Genomic DNA, 19,703 nt, shown 5'->3' on the forward strand with positions numbered 1-19,703 from the left:
GCACATTTAAGTTTAAAATTTCTTGAAACTCTGACTTTTTATTATTTTTTTCAATCTATTATTTTTATATTTGTTTAAACTAAAAAACTCAAACTATCATTGGAGTTTTAAAAATAAGTACCTTTTTAAATTAATTCTAAAATTATTTTTTTAACGAAAAATTAAACTACAGTTAGGCGGTTTTTTTCGTTTTTTTATTTAGTTTTTCTAACTTTTCGAATTGTTCGAATTAGTCAAACTACTTCAAGTCGCTGTTCATCAACAGTCAATTTGGGCAAGAAATCAATTAGAAGAAATGTCGAATATTGAAAAACGACATAGTAATTTAGCGAAGGAAATCAAACCTTTGATAAAACAAACTAATATGTTAGTTGAACTTTGCCAAAAGTAAACTGTATATAGTCATAATTTGTTTCAATACAAACTATCTCACATGTTTAACTGCTTAAATTTTTTGTGATATAAAATATTTTATGGCCTACTACATAACCTTGTTAACTGTCGTAAAATTAAATAATATTCACAATAAAAGTTCACAAACATCTTAAAAAAATATCAAATGATAATAGAACTTTTTTTTATGCTTTAATAAGACATCAAAAGCACATATGATCTTTGTTGTTTAAGTTGCAAACTTCAGGTTTAAAAAATACTTATAGAAGGTTTATATCTGTACATTGTTAAAACCCAATCTTTTTCGTATATTTGTTTACAATTCACATACAAGTTCTTGAAGCAAATTTAAAAATCTACTCATTAGCTTGTTTAATGCTATAAATTAAAAAAACACTGATTGTAGTTGATTTTTTTGTAAATTTTGGAAAGTTTTAACTTCAAAGAAAAATTCGTTTAGTTACTTAAAACGGTACATTAAAAAATTGTTTTATAAACTAGTTTATTTTTGCTCAGTAAATTGATTTAGTTGAACTAGAATTTACCTTTTATGTATACTTATACGAAAAAAAAATAATTTGAAAAAAAAGACGCACTGTTTTAAATAAAAAATTGAGAATTTTTTTTTTAAAGACTGATTAAAATCGAAAGATTAAATCATCGTGTTAACTTTTTTACTTACAAAAGTATGTCAGTATTTACATTATCAATCTTTAGTAGAATTAAAATCTTTAAAAAAAATATCTGTTATATTCTTAAAGAAGTTTGAAAAATTGAAAGGAGACACGTTAGTTTTCAATGAAATTTAATGTGTATGTGGTAGTACTAAAATAAAATATTTTTTTAAGATAAAATATTCGGTTTCAATAAATATTAAGTTTTCTTGCTTGTAGTTAAAAATAATACTAATGTAATTTTTATTGATTTAAAATACAGTAAAAAAAGTAACAAATGTTTTTGTTTGAAACTTTCTGTAACATTTCGCATTTTCTGCAGTTTGTTTGTTACTTTAGAATGATTAACTGATTTTTTTTTATGAAAAAAAATAATTTCAATATTTTACTATGATACTCTTCTTTTTCTTAATTACTAAACTTTTTTTTTATTTAGATTGCTTTAAGTTTAGTTTTCTTAAAATATAGTTAATTTTTTTTAATAAAGTTAAGAACATTTGTGGACAACTCAGCGGGGCAAAAAATATCAGAAAAATCAATTTGCAGAATAAAAAACATACATTTATTATAGATATAACTTTTTAAGTGAAAAATTATAACATAATGTCAATTTAAAAAAATTGTTCTATAGCCAAAGTCGACGTAAAATAATATTTAATAAAATTTTAACAAACAATCTCAATTTTATATGTTTCAAAGAAATTGTTTTTAATCTTAATTTCACTTTAAAATATTAAATTTCTGTAAATGAGCTGAATCCGTCCACGGGTCATGTGTTTCATGTAATTTTTATTTTGAATACAGTTTCAATCCTTTGTTTGATAGTAGCATTTAGAAAAATATTTGTATTCAATTATTAAATATTAGATTATTTTTATTATACTTACTGTTTAGTAAAACCTCTTGTTACTGTTTTACTCTTAGGCTAAGTTATCGTATAAATTATTTTCATGACTGCTACACTGACTATTGTTCTAATCAAATTTAATCCATGTAACATATTTCTGTTTTAAACATTTGAACATAAATTAAAATAATTAAACAAATGTCTTTTTTTCTAATAACTAAAATTTTAATACTTGATTTAGGTTGATATAATCAATGAAGATAACTATTAGTTTAAGATAATTATGAACAACAAAAATCTCCTACAAATGCTTGTTTAAATACTATGCTTTTTTAATATTGCTTTAATTTTCAAAGTAAAACTTTTATTACCAATTGCAAAAGTAAAATTTTAAAACAATTGGTATTAAGACTGACCAAAAACTAATTAAGAAACTGTTATCATATATATAATTTTTATAATTACAAATAAACTGATTGATTCAAACTCCAATAAGCAAAAAGTAAAAAATCACGTAAAAATTAGTAATTATTAATTAGTTCCTAAGAAAAATTTGTTAATTTCTGTTTGATGATATTCAGAGATAAGTCCAATCTTAATGAAGTTAAGTTCACATCAAACAGTTGTAAAAATCCGTTAAGTTTAGCTTAAGATATTTTATCGGAATTTAATCTTCTTGCTTTATTTATGTTTAAATAGTGCTGACGCATATATAAAGCTTAAATTAAAAAATAATCCTTCCGGTTTTTTTTTCTTTTAAAATACCTTTAGTTAAAGAAAAAATATTATTTTGTGTTTTTTTGTGTATTTTTTAAATTAATTATTAAAAAAAAAAAACATTTTATCTTAATTATCTAAATTCAGCCTTTAAAATTAACTAGTCATAATTATAGATATATTTTAATCGTTCAGATACCAGTTTACACAGAAGTATATGTTTGGATTTCAATCATTTTCATTGACGTTTTGACACGACATGTTTCATAAAATAAGCTAGAGTAAAAAATTAATGAACTAAAATAACGAGTTCTTATACACCCTTAAAATATATTTAATTTAATCGAATCGAACGTTTTATGTCGAAGTAAGATTAGTATAAATTTTCAAACACGTTAAAGTTTAATTCGATGTTGTAAAAGGTATTTTAGACTTTAATTGTTTATTATACTTGTTCAGGTGTCATAATTATTTTAAAACCCAAGTTAAGTGGTAATTGTAACTTGAAACTGAATATTTAAATAAAAAGCAGTTAAGTTTGTTTATCATAAAGTTTTGACTTATAAAGCATCTAGGTTTTACTTTGAAAAATTGTATTATCTGTTTACATGAGATTTTTTATCAAAAACTTCACAATTGTTGCCATAAACAACCAGTTTGGGTGTTGAAGAAGTTAGGTGAAATCTCAAAAGTTGTAAAATGTAATAGATGTTATATGAAATATATGTGTATATGTATTTGACACAACAACGAAAATGACAGTAAAACTTAAATAAACATTTTATAGTTGAGTTTAAATATGTTTATGTTATTTTCGCATACTTAATGCTAAAACATTTTGTGCTAATAAATATTACAATTTAAAACACACTATCTTTTTGATTGTGATCGTATTGATAACAATCACCAAAAGTAAGGTTTTTACAAAGTTTGACATAAAAACTATAATTTTAAATAATTTTATAATTTATATATTTGCCTTTTCAACAGCAACCTGAATTATTTATATCAAAGATATTATTGCATTTATAAAACTAACAATTCTCTTGTTGGTCTTTAAAGGACTTTTTGCTTTAATTAAACTTTTAAAAATATCTTAAATGACGTAAAGAAAAATTTTAAAGTTTTCTATAGTTCTTTGAAAGATTATATTTATTTCAACAGTTCACACGGTTTAAATACTTTAAGTCAATATGTTAACGTTAATAACGTTAAAATAGGTTAAAAGTTTGTTAAAAAGAAATTAGATTTGTTTATGGAGTACAAATATATACCTTCAACTATGTTTTAGATAATAAAATCACTTTTAGAAATATGTAATCTAACTAGAAATAAGAAAATAAAAAATTTGTTTTTAATTAAATTAATCAAAATCTTTAATAAGCTTTTCAAGGTTTTTGTGCACACTTGAATACTTAGTTTTTAGCTACGCTATTCAAATTTTTATATTTTTAATTATTAATGTTTGTTATATGTTTAGTATGTTTGTTATATGTTTAGTAAACTTGGAGAATATTTATGTGAGTTAATAAATATTTTTTACTTAACCATACAATACTATGATAGAAATTTGATAAAATCACACTTATCATATACGACTATTTGACATATCCGAATATAAATTTATTACTCTACTACAAAAGCTTCTTTTAGTTGAAAACAAAATTTCATAATATTTAAGAAACACAATTGAAGTACAATTAACAATTTCAAGTATGAAAATAACCTTCAGTTTATAATACATAATTAAGTTTAATAATTTTTTATAAGTATTAAATTGTTAACTACATAATTGCACACTTAGTATTTTATTTTTAATATGTTGCTTAAGTATTTTAGTGAATTATATTTACTGAGATACTTATGTTGAACTATAAGCACGAGTTTTTATATAATACTAATGTAAAGACAGCTTGATTTATTGTTTGAGCTAGCTACTTTAAAAAGTTTTACTCTGGTGATTTGTCTAAAACAAGCAAAGCTTTTTAATTTTCTGTATAATGAAAGAAACGCTTATAAATAAATGTTTATTTATGCTTTTAGGTTTCACTAAAGTTATTGTTTGCACTAAAACATTTTTTAACCTTCTTTTTAGCTTAATATTAAGTATAGGTTCAATGTAGTTTTATATAACAGTTACTCAATGTAGTTATGCAATAATTCTAGCAAGCGATTGCAATAAAAAAAACATATAAATTAATTTTTAAGCTTAAAATTAAATAAAATGTATTATGGAGTTTTTTCAGTTGTAAATTTAAAGTACATAATATTTAATGTACATCTTATAATATCATAACAATTAACTTAACAAGATTGTTTTAGGCCAAAATGAAATCGAAACCAATCAAAAGAAAGCAAATGGCTCTTAAATATATAAGTACTGCATTACTTTATAATTTTTTTTCTATTAAGTAATCGCAAACTAATGCTGGTAAAATCTTTCAGAAAAAAATTATAAAACTCAAGGCAAATTTTATAGAACTTACAGGATTAAAAGAAAGTTAATCTTATTTACTGCTTTATTACTTGTGCAAATATGTTCCAGTAGTTAATAAGTTCACCTAAAACCAGGGTGACACTTGTTTACCAAAATAAAAACTAAAGTATTGCTCAAGTAGAAGCTAAAAGTTATTTTAGTGCATTTTATATTTTTTATGATTTATACTTTAAAATTTCATACGTAAATTGTTAAGATAAAGTCACTTTACACGTGATTTATTGCTTTAAAAATAAAGTTTTTAATTTGTAGGTATATTATTGTTTTTATTTTGACAAAACAAAACACAGTCTTTTTAACTATATATTTTTATAAACAATTTAGGCTTTAATAAAATGTTGTCTTTTTTAAAAATTTATAGTTTACATTTATACAAATTTACTAAAGTTATATAAAACTTTGTTTGTAATATAACTTTTAGTCTAGCAACGTATGTTTAACTTTGCTAATACTTTGTAGTTACTACTAAACAATTTTGATTTAACCTTTTAGTAATATACAAAAAATTTTCATTTTCCGTGATTAATAGCTGAAATTTTAAATTTACACTTCTTATCAATTAAAGTAAAAAAATGTAATTCTAATAAACAGAAAAACTGTAAAAATAATGTAGACTAAGCAATATAAAAATAATCATTTAGGTATTATGACGTTAGAAAATACACATTTAAGAAAACTTAAATTATTATTTACACACAAGTAACAGTTTTATGAATGCAACATTTCATTAGTAGTAAACGTAAATTTTTTGTAACAAAATATTAAACCTATTAGTTATAAAAAAAAAAAAGTTATTGAAAAGTATGTTAAAACTATATTAAAACTATTGACATATTTATTAGTAAGTTAACTGAAAGAAATAAACTACAAATTAATTTTAAATTTAGAAATATTTGTATAAGTTATATAAAAATTTCACATATGGTTTTACTTGAATTAATTATTGAAAACATGAAAAGTACTTATCAAGATTTTAACGGATTCAATATATACTTTACAAAAGTTAATCAACCACGGTTATTAAGCAAACTGATAACTTATTTTTTAAAAGCTTAAATACTTTTTTTAATTGTATTTTCTTTTAAAAAACAACAAGTTTTTCTTTTTTTATTTTATAAGCTTAAACTTTTTTAACCAGCTTATAAATTACAAAATTTCCCTTTTTTTTTAAACGTTTTTTATTTTAAAAGCTGTTTAGTTTAAACTCATTTATAAAATTTAGAATTAAAGCTTTTTTAGCACATAATAACAGTTGTCATTAACTGTTTCGCATTGTTTGTATACTATGATATTTTTTAACCGAAATATTTAAACTTAGATTATACTATTAAAATCAATATTAATCAAAATTTTTAAGAATAATTAAAAATTTTTAATGAAATGTTAATTTTAGCAAAGTTGAATTTAGTAATAAAAATAAAAATTTTAGTAACACAAACAAATAACTAATTGAAGCAAAAAAAAAAGATGATAACTTGAACTACAATTTTTTTTTCGCACAAGCTTAAGTGTTTAAAAAAAAAGGTGTAAAATAAATAAAAATCACAACATACAATATTGAATTTCATCAAATGCATTAATAACTAGTAAAAACATGTTAAGTTTTTTTTTTATATATGTTTATTACGTAATAAAAGAACTTTTAGTTAAACTTTAGGAACACAATAATTAATCAAACGAAAATATAATTAATATACCTTTGATGAAATATCTTTTTTAGGTTTAAGTTTATTCTGCTAACATTTGAAACTAGACTGAACAAACTAACATACTTATCAATTTTTACGTAAATCAAAAAAAACTTAAAGTAAAAGTTAAAAATAATTATTTATATAATTTTTTTTAATGAATTATGATACTTATCAAGCTTTTTATTACATTTAAAGAATACATTTGATTGTATTGTTATAAAGTTTGCAAATAAACATCAAGTATAAATTTTTTTTAATTTTTTATGGTTATGTTTTACAAACCTTGTGATGTAGACTAAATTCGTTAGATATGAGTTAATATTGAGTTCTAATTTTAAACAAAGAAAATTTTAAAAACTTAATCTTTTCATAAACAATTTACTTGTAACTAAACTGTCTTTAAACAGTCTTACGATTCGTTGTAGATAATTTATACTGTTTTATAAAGTTCATTAAGTTATAGTATTAGTTTTTAAACAAGTAACAACAAATAAAATAATTTACTAATTTGCAGATAGCAATAGACTTGTACAAAAAAAACTCAAGTTTTTTGAACGTATTTCGGTTAATCAAAAAATAAAAACAAATCGCTATGACCATTTGTTAATACGTAAAAATTGGTTAGTGAAATGATTGATTTACAACTTGAAAAATATAAAGGATAAACACAAATAAGTATGAAAAATAAAACATCTGAATTTTTAATGATTTTTATTACAAATAAGAAAATTTTATAAAACAATGATTTATTATTTTTTTATTTTAAAACTTTTATAAAATTATTTTATTCTAAAGTAAAAATAAGATATTTGTTTTATGATGACAAAAGCTTAATTAGAAAAAAATTATTAAAACACTAAAAAAAACTATGAAATCATGTTAAACATAGAGTTAAACTATTTTATATTTTTGATTGTACTGTACGTAATGATAAAATTCTTTAGGTTATGTTAATGTAAATCTTAATAAAAATAACCTTATTTTTATGTATAATGTGTTCATAAAAATTTAAAAGTTATTTTCTTATAAAACTTAAAATTACTTATGTGATAAAATTAGTTGTTAATAGAAAAAAATTAAAACTGTTTCACATTAAAAACAATATCATAATAAAATATAAATAAAGTTATACGTTAAAGCAACTCTTTTTTATGTATAATATGCGAAAATCGTTTTTAAGCTACTTTAGTGGAAACCGTTGATGTAGTTTGCTAACAAAATACTTACTAATAATTACAAATTTCAAAAATGTTTTCTTTGAAAAGCACAAAAGCACTACATTTGAAAAAAAAAAACTATGTATAATCAATTACGTTTAAAAATCTTAAGTACGCTGAGGAAAAAATAACATTTAATTACGAATTATTTTTAAAGTTTTAAAAGCTCAAAATTGAAAGTATTAAAAATATAAACGAAAATACTTGAATAACATTTTACTTGTCACTTTTATACTGTACTCTTATTGTATAAAACAGACAAAAATAACTTTATATAAAAAATACTGTTTACTATTCATTCTATTAGAAATATATTTGTTTAAAGCTTATTTGAATTTAATACTTAATATTGTTTTCTATCTACTATTTTAAGTTTGTTTTTAAAAGCCACTGTTTTATTTTTAGACAAAATTAAGTTTGTTTCAAAACTTTTTAAATATTCAGTCCATTTTGTAAAGCTGCACAAATTATCTTTGAAATTAAAATTTTTCCAATCTTGCTTTTTACTTTTTTCTTTTAAAAAATGACCTTTGTTGTCTTTGAAAAACTGCTGTTTCAGTTTCAGATGCTTAAATTCAAGGCTTTGAGTATAATCCTTTATATTTAAGCCAGTATTAACTTTCATTTCAGGATATTCAATAGCCAATGAGCTTTCAATCTTCAAAACATCTGTCATAATCTCGTCAAAAGTGTTTCCGAAGTGAATAATCAGCTGATGATCGTTTTCAGTTATCATAAAAAGTTTATTTTTCAGTTCAAAAAGCGACGTGAGCTTAGTAAGTTTTTGGTGTTTTTTTGAAATTTTTATCAATATTGATTGACGTTTGAAAACAAGGCTTTCAACTTTGTTGATTTCGTTGCTTAATTTTACGCTTCTTTTAGCCTGTTTTAAAAATATTTAAAAACTAATCTAAGCCTTTTAAACGGTGAAATTACATTAAATTTTGTTCAAATCTGTTACTTTTCAAACAAATTTAATTACCGTAAACAATGTTTTTAAGCCACACAACAGGCTTTATTCATTTTGGAACAAAAAGATATTTTTTGCTTTCAAATCTTTAATGTACATATACCACGCTTACAAACTAATAAAACATTTTCTCTGAAATTTTAATTTTATGGTCACGTTTGTAAAGTCTAAACATGAAAACTTAAACATCTGTACAAGTTGTTTTGAGTTTGTTACTTTTGTTAGTTTTTGTTAATAGTAATTATAGATAAATCAATTCCTAGTAGTAAAGTATACAGTTTTAAGTACCTAAATAAAAAAATGATAATTTAAGAAAGAGCTTTTTTTAGATTTCACAATTAACGTATGTTATAAAACTTCACAATAAAGTTTTTTGTTTTTAACACTAGTGTCTTAATTACATACGTTTGTATTAAATTTTTACAAAGTTATTTGCCAAACGTAAACTACTGTTAGTTAATCGGAACTTGCATGTTGTAATTTATTAATTTTAATGCTTACTGTATTTAGACTAAGATTTTTAATTTAATCTTATTAATCATGAAATATAATTAAAACAAAACAACAGAAAGTTTCAATTATAGGTTAATATTGATATATATGACTTGATAATTTAAAACTATTATAAGTATTTAATTTCAGAAGAAGCAACTATTGAAGAATCTTAAATAAAAGAAATTAATTAAAATTAACTAAATTGATTTTAATGTAAGGTTTAGCGTGTTAAATCTTGTATAACTTTTAAAAAGAGAAAAATTGTTTTGAGTAAAAATACACATATAAACAAACTACTAATTACTTGAAAATTGAAAATATGCTTCCATGGTTCAAATAAAGTTTAATTTTTTTTTTTTTTTTTTTTATACCACAAAGTATTTTAATCTAAACTCTAAAGGTAACGTAGACGTCAAAGCGTTTTAAAATTACTTTAATTGTTATTTAGGTGGACACAAAAAAATAACGATATATTAGCAGGAATTTCTTCATGAACTAAGAACTGGTGATTCTAAGAAAAAACTTTTATTAAATATAAGTTTAATTAGTAAACAGTTTATATTATTTCTTAATAAAATTTAACGTAGACATAAGCACTACTCAAAGAATTTAAGTTTAACCTTTTATGCTAAAAAATACATACTTTTAGTTTTTATTTGTTTATGATTTTGTTATAATGCTATGTTTCATGTTACTCAAAAATCAATGATACTAGAAAATAAACATTTCATTAAGTAAAATGTTATTAAAAGCTTTACAAATTTTTATTAATTCAATCCATTTTAATATGCTTTGAAAAAAATTAGATCTGTATTTTTTTTTCTTTTGATATTTAATCTAAATTATGTTGTGGAAAACGTTAGTTGAAAAAATGTAAGTAGTTGAATAAAACAGTCATTGCTGTTAAAAAAAAAAAGTTTTTAAATATTCTCATATAAGTAATAAAAGCTTACAATAAACAATATTACAATCTCATATGTTTTGTACATGATTATTAACAACCTTTCTGAGAACAACTTTCAGCTGTGATATTTGAGGTATTTGTGATTTTACAGACAGATTATGCTCGTTTTCCATGTTAACTTTATTTTCGTTTGCATACTTGAAATTAATCTGTTTATTTTGTTAATAGATTCACATGATAAGTGGTTCAACTCTAATATAACCACACGGGTTTTATAAGAAAATTGTTTACCTAAAATAATCTTAAAAGTTTCTTAAGACTGCTTTAAAAATCAAAGCTTTTAACGATAATAAAAACATCTTAAAAATTTTAATTTTTAATCAAGGTAATACTCTAACCATTTTTATAACATTTTGAGCTTCTGTTGAATCATCAATGTCAATATTTATTTTTCTAACAAAAGTTTCGTAAAGTTGCTGTGCTTGGGAATCCAATGTTTTTATTTCTTCTTGTAAATTAATTATGTGCCTTAAAAATATAATATTTATTATATCCAGCAATAAAAAATATTTTTTTACCTAATTTTAAAAAATACAGTCTAAGTCTAAAATTCAAATACTGCTCATTTAATTTTATCTCCAAATATTCGTTAAATATTTTATTTTTCAATTAATGCTTTACATATAATAATTCCAATTAACTAACGACATACTAAAGTATAGATGAATGTAGTTTGGGATGTATTAAGAATTAAACTTATTACAAAAGTTAAGCGCACATGTACTAGTTGTAATTTAAATGAAGATAAAATCGTGCTCTTTTTTGACTATGAGTAAGTTACAAGTGAAATTTTATAGCTTTAAAAATATCAGTGAGTGTTTAATTAAGACTATAAACAGGAATGCTACCTCATTAAAAAAAAAAAGAAATACAGTAGATAACTTTATAAAATAAAATTTGAACTTAAAAAAAATAACTTATTTATTTTAAGTTAATCATATTAAATTAAATTTTTAGCCTAGAAGTCAACTTAGGTTCGTTAAGAAAAACAAATATATTTTCAAACAATTTCGATTGGGCAAACTGATTAAAATAGTTATATGCTTTAACTTTAGTTTTCTTTAGAATTAGTTGTAGAGCTTTAAAATATGTATTGTTTAATTAAAAAAAACATTATTTATTATAACAAAAAGGTTATATAACATTGTAAAAATAAAGTAAAATTTAAGCATAAAACTATCTTAATCAGTATACTTAACCGAAATTATTTACAAATATCTTTGTGCTCATTAACAAACCTAAATTGAATTATAGACAAGCAATTAAATTTAAAATGATTAACTTAAAGTTAAAACTTTACTCATATTAATAATATTGCGTACCATTACAGTCAACATAACAGTGTCGCCTACTTAAAAATGTAATACCTATAAAACACAAAACTAGTATTATTTATAAGAAAAATAAGCATTATAAGTTTTGAAAATTTGTCAAATTTGAACTAACATTTTAGTTTGTGTTATCAGAGTTTTGATTTCTTTCACTAAATTTATCTGTCGCTTTTCAATATTTGACATTTCATCTAATTGCTTTCTCACCCAAGTTGACTGTGGATGACAGCGACTGTAAAATTTAATAATAAACTTTTATTTTATGGTGTAGAGAAGTACAAGTATGAACAAAGGAAAGTACAGTAATTCTAAAATAAATTATGAAAAAATCAATTTTCAAGAAAGCAAATGCTTTAACAACTGTATATCTTTTAAGCTACTAAACACAAGTTAAGAAGCTTACTTTTTAGAAGAGAAACATACTTAAAATTACAAAAACTTTAATAGTTTTCAATTTCTCCAAAACTTAAACCTAAGTATTCTAAATTACTTGCCTTTGGACATTTACATTTATTTTGACAAAGTAGTGCACTCAAACAAACTTCAATTATCTTATGTTTAAAAAATAACAACTTAAGATAATGTTAATTTAAATGTTTGTCAAAACTGCAAAATTTTACTCTTTAAATATTATTTACTAAAATAAGAATGTTTATTTAAATAAAAGGTGTTTTACATTTTACTTTCAAAATTATAAAAATCATGAAACTTATGTCAAACATTTCCTAGATTTTACTTTTATCTTGTTTATGTGGAAAATAATCTCGGAGTTAATGTATTATATATAAACAAGGTACAAAGTATATTTATAAAATCTAGGTAATATAATTTAAAATGTAACATAATACAATTAACTATAAAACTTTTGAAACTATATTTTTCCGAAAATGTCAATTAATACGATTAAAAGTTTACTAAGACTAAATTTAAATGTTTATCATAAATAAATCAAACTTAAGAGATAAATGTTATTCAAGGTAAACTTCCTACTTAATAAATTAAACGAACTGCTACCATAGTATAAACTGTCGTATCAATTTATACAAATTCCGTTCAACTAGTCTTATATTTCACAAATTGTTTTATAACAAACTTGGTAAAAAATGTCTGCATTTAAAACGAGGTTACAATTTCTTTTTTTATAAAATATAATTTTAGCTATTTAAACTGCCGTTTAAATTATTTTTATGTAAAATAACCTCTAATAGAATATCGATTTTCACTTTCATTCAATTTAATAATAACTTGTAGTTCAAAGCAGAACGATATGTGTGAGATTTATATCAAAAATATAATGAAAAATATATGTTACAAAAAAAAACAACAACTGAAACTATTAGTTTACATTTTTCTTTTGTCGAAAACGAATGTTTTAAATAAAAATGTTATATAAGATAATTAATTTACAAAAATACCTTTTGTAAGTACTTTGAATATTAACTATACTAATATATTTTATCTACAGAAATGAAAGTAATGTCTTTAAGTAATAGAAAAGAAATAAAAAAAAAGTTATTTCTTAAGATACTTTAAACTTTTACTTATATAATAACATTTTAACCTAGACTTTTGTTATGTTCTCATAATAAAATAATTATAAAATTTTGAGGCCAAATTTTTTTAACTTTTTTAAAATAATTTTCAGATTTTTTTTAAGAATCGTAAGATGTGGAATTTAGTAATTACGATAAACAACTGACATGTATAACTTTTTTAAAGTACAAATTAAGTGAGGTTTTATTAATACTTAAGCCATAGCATACGGTTCAAAAAAAGTACAATCGCAACTTTTATTAAAACTTAAACAAATTGTTCACCAAATAGTATTTATAGGCAGTATTGTTCCATCAGGACAACATCTCATAATATTTCTTGATATTGTTTTTCCAAAACAACACATTCTAATTTGTGAATTATAAGGTCGATTGCCACAACACATATCCGGTATCCATTGTTTTGTTGTTAAACTTCCATTGTTTACACCTTTTTCTGAAAACAGTTTTGGTTTTTAAACTGACTTTTTGTGATTTAATGATGTTAACTTATTACGTAGATTATTTAAGTCTTTGTATAAACTTACACTTTTTCAGAAAATTTGATTTTAGTTTTTTAAGATAATTATAACTTTTTAACAATTAATTAGTTTTTAATTTGAATAAATATTAAAACTAATAGGAGGCTTTTTATTAAAAGTGTAATAGAACTTACAAACAAAACAAAGTTTTCTAAAAATTACACTGAACAAAGTTTACATTAATATATAACAAAAATCTTTTTTTTTCGTTAAAATTTTGAAAAAAAAAAATCAGTTTAACACCACAAACTAAGTATTTGAAAATTTCAAACTGTTCATTGATTCATAGTTTATAGTTAGTTAGTATTAAGTATTTTAGTGTACATATTATAAAATAACAAATTAAAGCTGTAGTTTCCTAATGAGTTCATCACGAGTTTAGTAAATTAACTAATTGAACTACCATTTTTAAGTAAGGATGGCATATTTTGTTTTGCAGACCGCATTTGACCTGCAACCTACAACTTGTCAATCCCTTACATAAAGTAGGGTTTAATATTCATATAACTTTAAACAAAAAGAACCTATCAATCTTTTATTGTTATTAATTTTTTTTTTCGTTATTCTTTCTATTAAGACGCATATGCTTTACATTTGGTTTTTATTTTAATTAAATATATGAAGTTATTAGATTAAAACAAGCTTGTGGTTCATTTGACATGATTTTTTTTAAGTCGAAACTTTACTTAGCCTAAGTACTACCTGAAAGTAGTTTAAACAAAGCAGTTTAAGTTTAATATATTTTTATACTTAAGCAATTGTTAGTTTTTAAAATAACATCTTATGAAATAATAAAGTTAGAGCTTAATAATAGATTTTTTCCTTAGAAAATAAGTATGTTTAATTATTTAAGGTATGTTTGAATTTAGTTTTTAAAAATAATGACCATAAATTTATATAGCTACAGGCTTTTAGTAAAAATTGCTACTTTATTATCACTGGGATACAAGGTTTTCGAATTGATTCTAAAACTTAAATAGCATTGGTAACAGTTAAACTAAAAATCTAAATGTGTTTAGACAAGAACACTATTTACAAAAAACATAAAATCAAACCTGCATACGTATGTATTCTATTTTCACGTTTCTGACAAAACAGCTTCTCTTTACCTAAAGTAATTTGTATGATCATAAACACGACAGTTAAACTAATAGGCTTCTCACACATCTTTATGCCATTTTTTCTTCATAAAACTTTTATTATTTTTTGTTTCTATCCGAAAAAAAAAACAATAATCTATGGTCAAAACCTGTAAATTCAAGTTTTTTTTAACAAAATTCCTCTTATATTTTTTAAACTAATTTTTATATTTGATAAAAAATACTAACAGTTTCTTTTTTTATTGGGCTCAGTAACACTGTTGTTCTAAAATTCACGATAGTTAAGTTCGAAGTAAATCAAAGAATTAAAAAAAATACTTAGTGTTAATGGAACAGTATTTAGTTGGAAAAACAAAAATATTTTAAATCTTCAAGTTGATAAACAAAATTTCTTAAACTTTAGTAAACCTAATAGTTTAAAAAACATAATGATTTAACACAATTTATCTGAGTTAACTATTTTTAATTTTTTAGACTCTAACGTTCATCCTTTTTTTTTATTTAAAGTTTAGTCATTTATAAAATAAAGCTAACGTAAACTTTATCTTTGTTTTTACCCAGCATATTTCAACAAACAACGGCAGGCTTTAATATAAGAACTAAAAATATATTTGTAATTTCTCTAAAAACATAGTTTTTTTTAAGTTTTGCTCTTTTAGAGCAAACAAATCTGACTCAATAATAAGTATGTAATAAAAAGCTTCTTCAACAAATACCTTTCACACTTTAAACACTTCATGCAAACACAACACAATATTTGTTTGACATTCCTCGAACTTTTTTTCAACCTTTTTACTTTAACATGTCTCTTCTCTTAATATAATAGCCCTTGAGCGAATTTCAAAAGTTTGGATCTTTAAAATTTGGAAAAAATCTACGTTTGATAAACTTGAAACAGCTTGACGGTTAAATATTTCAAATAAAAAAATAAATTTATCAATGTTTCTTATTGTTTTGATAAAAGTATGATATATAGGATATGAAAATATGTATTTACAAATTTTAAATTAAGAAAAGGAATATTTGTAACATAAATCATAATGTTTGGCTTCAAACTAAAAGATTTGCACCGTCAATAACATTTAAAGTATTAGAAATTAGATAACAGGCATAAACAAAGTAATTATTCATTTTGATTGAAAAAACCAAAGCGTTTGAATATATAATGAGGTTACAAAACTTCAATACCTAAAACCACTAACAAAAGTTTGAGTTTATTTTTATTTGCAAATATTGTATTTTAATATATGTTGAAGTTCATCTAAATTAAGTAAAAATAATGTTAAAATTGAACTTCTACGAATTGAACTTTCGATTCATTTAAAACCACTAAATACAAAAAAAAATCACTGAGTGACTACAAAAAAAGCACAGTAATATTAACTTTTAGCAGACAATATGTTTTTAGACTTATCTAAATTAATAACAATAAAAGTAAAATTGTAAAACAATCTGATCCAAATTTTATATGACTTGAATGAATTTGTTTAGCTTTTAGTTTAAATATATACTTAGAAAATGCACTAAAAATATCAACTGGTATACAGTAATATTCTAGACAAATATACGCCACTTTAAATCTATGCAAAATACATTTACTTAACATCATAAGTTTTCTTACATTTTGTTATTAGGTTTTGTAAATATTCAAAAGTTACGATTTTTACTTAAAAACAGTTGTAAACATTCAAAATGTATTTATATTTGCACATAAGGTTAAAAGTTAAATTTAATTTTTTAAACGACAAAGTTAAGAATTTTAAAAAGATTACTTAAATCTTTAAATAATGTTTAAATATCCATTCAAACAAATGTTCAGTTGTTCAAAAGTTCATACCTTAGGTAGCATTTCGTTTGTTTTTAGAAAAGTTTATATTGTATAAACTAGCTTGTAAACTTTATTATGCTTATAATTGTTTTTTGACTTGGTCAATTTAATATTTTTGGGCTAAAAAGTGTTTTGTTTTTTTTTATACTTAGTAGATATTTTATATTAGTAACAATGTAAAGTCTGTTAATTTACAAATGTTACAATAAGTTATAGATTACTTATTTAAAATACCTATTGGTTTAGTTCATACCAACTACTTAAGATATTAATTTTATTTATCAAGAATAGTTTTGTGTTTTTTAAATGAGCAATATTGCTTTAACTTTAAATGAACTTAAGCTTAAAAAAGCATTAGTGTTGAGTATTTAATATAAAGTTTAACAATAAATAATAATTGTATTTCCTTTACCAAAAGAAAGTTAAAAGGTATCTTTAGCTTATTTCAAAAGTTTTGATTATTATATGCTTAATCTATAATTTATAAAATACTAATTAGGTTATTGATAAATACACTAAAGGGTTTTTCAACAAACTCAAAGTAAATAAATAAATAAAGTACTTCAATTGCTTTTAAGTTCTAGTCTAAAGTATTTTTAGTTGTTGGTGTAAACAATTATTACCGTCTTCTTGTTTTTATTTAAGCTTATTAAAGACTGGTACAGTTTTGTACAAGTCAACTAAGTGTTAAGTAGAAAAATAATTAAAAAGATTTGATTTAATTTTATACTGGAAAGTCCAGTTTAGATGACTTTCAGTGAATGATCTATTTGTTTACATAAATAAAACCTCTTTAACAAAAATGTACTTGAATAATGTTTTGCACTTCTATTTAAATTAGAAATATTATTTAGGTTGTACTATTTTTAAACTTGTTTAAGACATAAACATACTTTTTTTACATTTAATGTGTATCTTGTAAGGAATTTTTGACTGCTTAGTTTGTTTAAATCAAAAAATTTAATTATAACACCTGTGCTTAAAACATAAATTGTAAATTTATTCTCAGCTTACAGTTCTTCTTTTACTTATAGAAGATAAATACTTTTTTTATAACCTGTGGTACAAAAAATCTTTATTAGTTTATATCAAAGATATATTACTAAACTAAAGTGAACCGAGAGAAAAAAGGATAAAATCAATGTTTTTGATGATCCAAAAAAAAAAAAAAAAAAAACACTTATTAAGAATATATTAGTTGTCAATTGCCTTCGCACGACCATCAACAAAAATTTTCTAATGGTTTCGTTCTTATAAGGTCGTATCGGGCAGACATAACCGTTATAGAATACACTTAAAACTTTAAAACTTAATTTTTGATCAAAATATGGAAAATAAATTATACAACTATCTAAAAATTTCAACAAGGTTAAAAAAGAAAACTAAGTTTCCACAGACAATAAACTATTATATAGTTTTTTTTTTTTATGTTTTACAATAAATGTCACTATATAATTAAAGGCTTTTAGTAAAGACCCTATCACAACTTTTAAGCTCATTAAAATTGTTAAACCTGTTTATTAATGAAGTCGTTAGCTTGGATAATAAGAATAACTTTTTCATTTTTACTTGAATCAAGTACAGTAAGCACTAATTATTTGAATTAGATTTTGTTTCGAAGAACGATATGTCAAATTGTTGTAAACTATGTTTAGTTAACAACAAGAAAATATATGACTGAAAAAGGTTCTTGAATGTTCATCTTTATGTTATGTAAAAAATAAACATGGTTATTTTAGTGTGATCCATGACAAAAGTAAATATAATTGCTATTTTATATAATACTTTTTACCAATATTTATTTCGGCCATCACCAACAAAGTTGAGATGTTCGCGCCAATAAAAAACTTCAATAAGTAAAGAACTTCAGCACACGACCAACAACAACAGCATCCGAGACAAGCTACATTAGAAATGATAATTTTAAGTGATACAGCATTAAAAATAATAATGTTATTGCTTGATGATAATATTAATATATTTGAATTAATTTTGATACAACTTGAAAAATGAAATAGTTTTTAATATAAAATTAAACATTAACAGTAACATCATACGTTTGTTTAAAGTTCAGAGGATTCTGCATCTATGTATGTTAGTTATACTGAAACAGTGCTTACTGTAATTATTGTCAAACGTGCGCATTAAAAAATAATTTACTTTGCAGAGAAACGTTTTACGTTAAAATCGGTTCAGATATAGTTTTGTCAACTGTTTTACTAACTTTAGACAGTTTTTTACAAGCTATTAAATATTTTGAACGTAAAATACTTGCGTTTTTAAAATAAAATTATATACAAACTAATCTTGTCGATCAAATTGTTGCAGTTGTAAAAAAACGATTAATCTTTATGATTTTGTTTTCCGCTTTTATGTATAATTTTTTTTGATTTTTTAATTATCATCATAAAGTGCTAGTAGTTTAAAATAACCACAGTTAAAACAAAACAATAGCTCACTATTTCTTTAAATTTTTTAAATCAAAAAAGTTTTATAATACTATGTTTTAGTTTAACTATTTAATATAAAACGATTGATGCTTATTTGAGAGTTTAGAATTATTTAATAGTTTTTGTACAAACTCTTAAAACTTTAAAAATCTTTTTCTTAACAAGTTGTGTGGCACACGTTTAAATATTTATACCACAATAATTTTAAAAGCTTATAATTATGTGGGAAAATTTAAAAATGCAACAAGTTAAGCCACTACAATAGAAGTTTGATCAAGTTCAACTAAAAAGTTATTTAGATTTATCAAAGTTTTAGTTTTATTTAATAAACTTCGCTGTTGCTTACTTTTTAACTAATGTTTAATAAAGTTATTAAAATGGTTTTTTATATTTCTGATGAATAATTTTTAAAACATTCATAAAACTTTAGTTTAAGAAAGTACTAGAATTACTCA

At 22.1% G+C, this 19,703-nt stretch overlaps 1 protein-coding gene across 1 annotated transcript; it reads right to left on the reverse strand.

Annotated features, from left to right (window-relative positions):
* Positions 1-8,326: 8,326 nt before the first annotated feature.
* LOC145849866 (uncharacterized) lies at positions 8,327-15,115 on the reverse strand. The gene is made up of 6 exons (XM_082954957.1): positions 14,926-15,115; positions 13,614-13,785; positions 11,912-12,028; positions 10,804-10,933; positions 10,504-10,614; positions 8,327-8,919 (listed from the first exon to the last, which is right to left on the reverse strand). The coding sequence occupies exons 1-6, from the start codon at positions 15,035-15,037 to the stop codon at positions 8,380-8,382; spliced, it is 1,182 nt and encodes a 393-aa protein (XP_082811083.1). The 5' UTR covers positions 15,038-15,115; the 3' UTR covers positions 8,327-8,379.
* Between the last annotated feature and the right edge of the window lie 4,588 nt (positions 15,116-19,703).

Source organism: Thalia democratica, chromosome 2 (assembly GCF_965202585.1).
Source record: "Thalia democratica chromosome 2, ktThaDemo2.hap1.1, whole genome shotgun sequence".
Taxonomy (NCBI): domain Eukaryota; kingdom Metazoa; phylum Chordata; class Thaliacea; order Salpida; family Salpidae; genus Thalia; species Thalia democratica.

Coding starts and splice junctions, on each gene's coding strand:
- LOC145849866 (XM_082954957.1), bottom strand. CDS start 15,037: ATGTGTGAGAAGCCTATTAGTTTAACTGTCGTGTTTATGATCATACAA. Junction 13,786..14,925: donor TAGAATACATACGTATGCAG/GTTTGATTTTAT, acceptor AACTGTTTTCAG/AAAAAGGTGTAAACAATGGA. Junction 10,934..11,911: donor CTGATAACACAAACTAAAAT/GTTAGTTCAAAT, acceptor TATATTTTTAAG/GCACATAATTAATTTACAAG.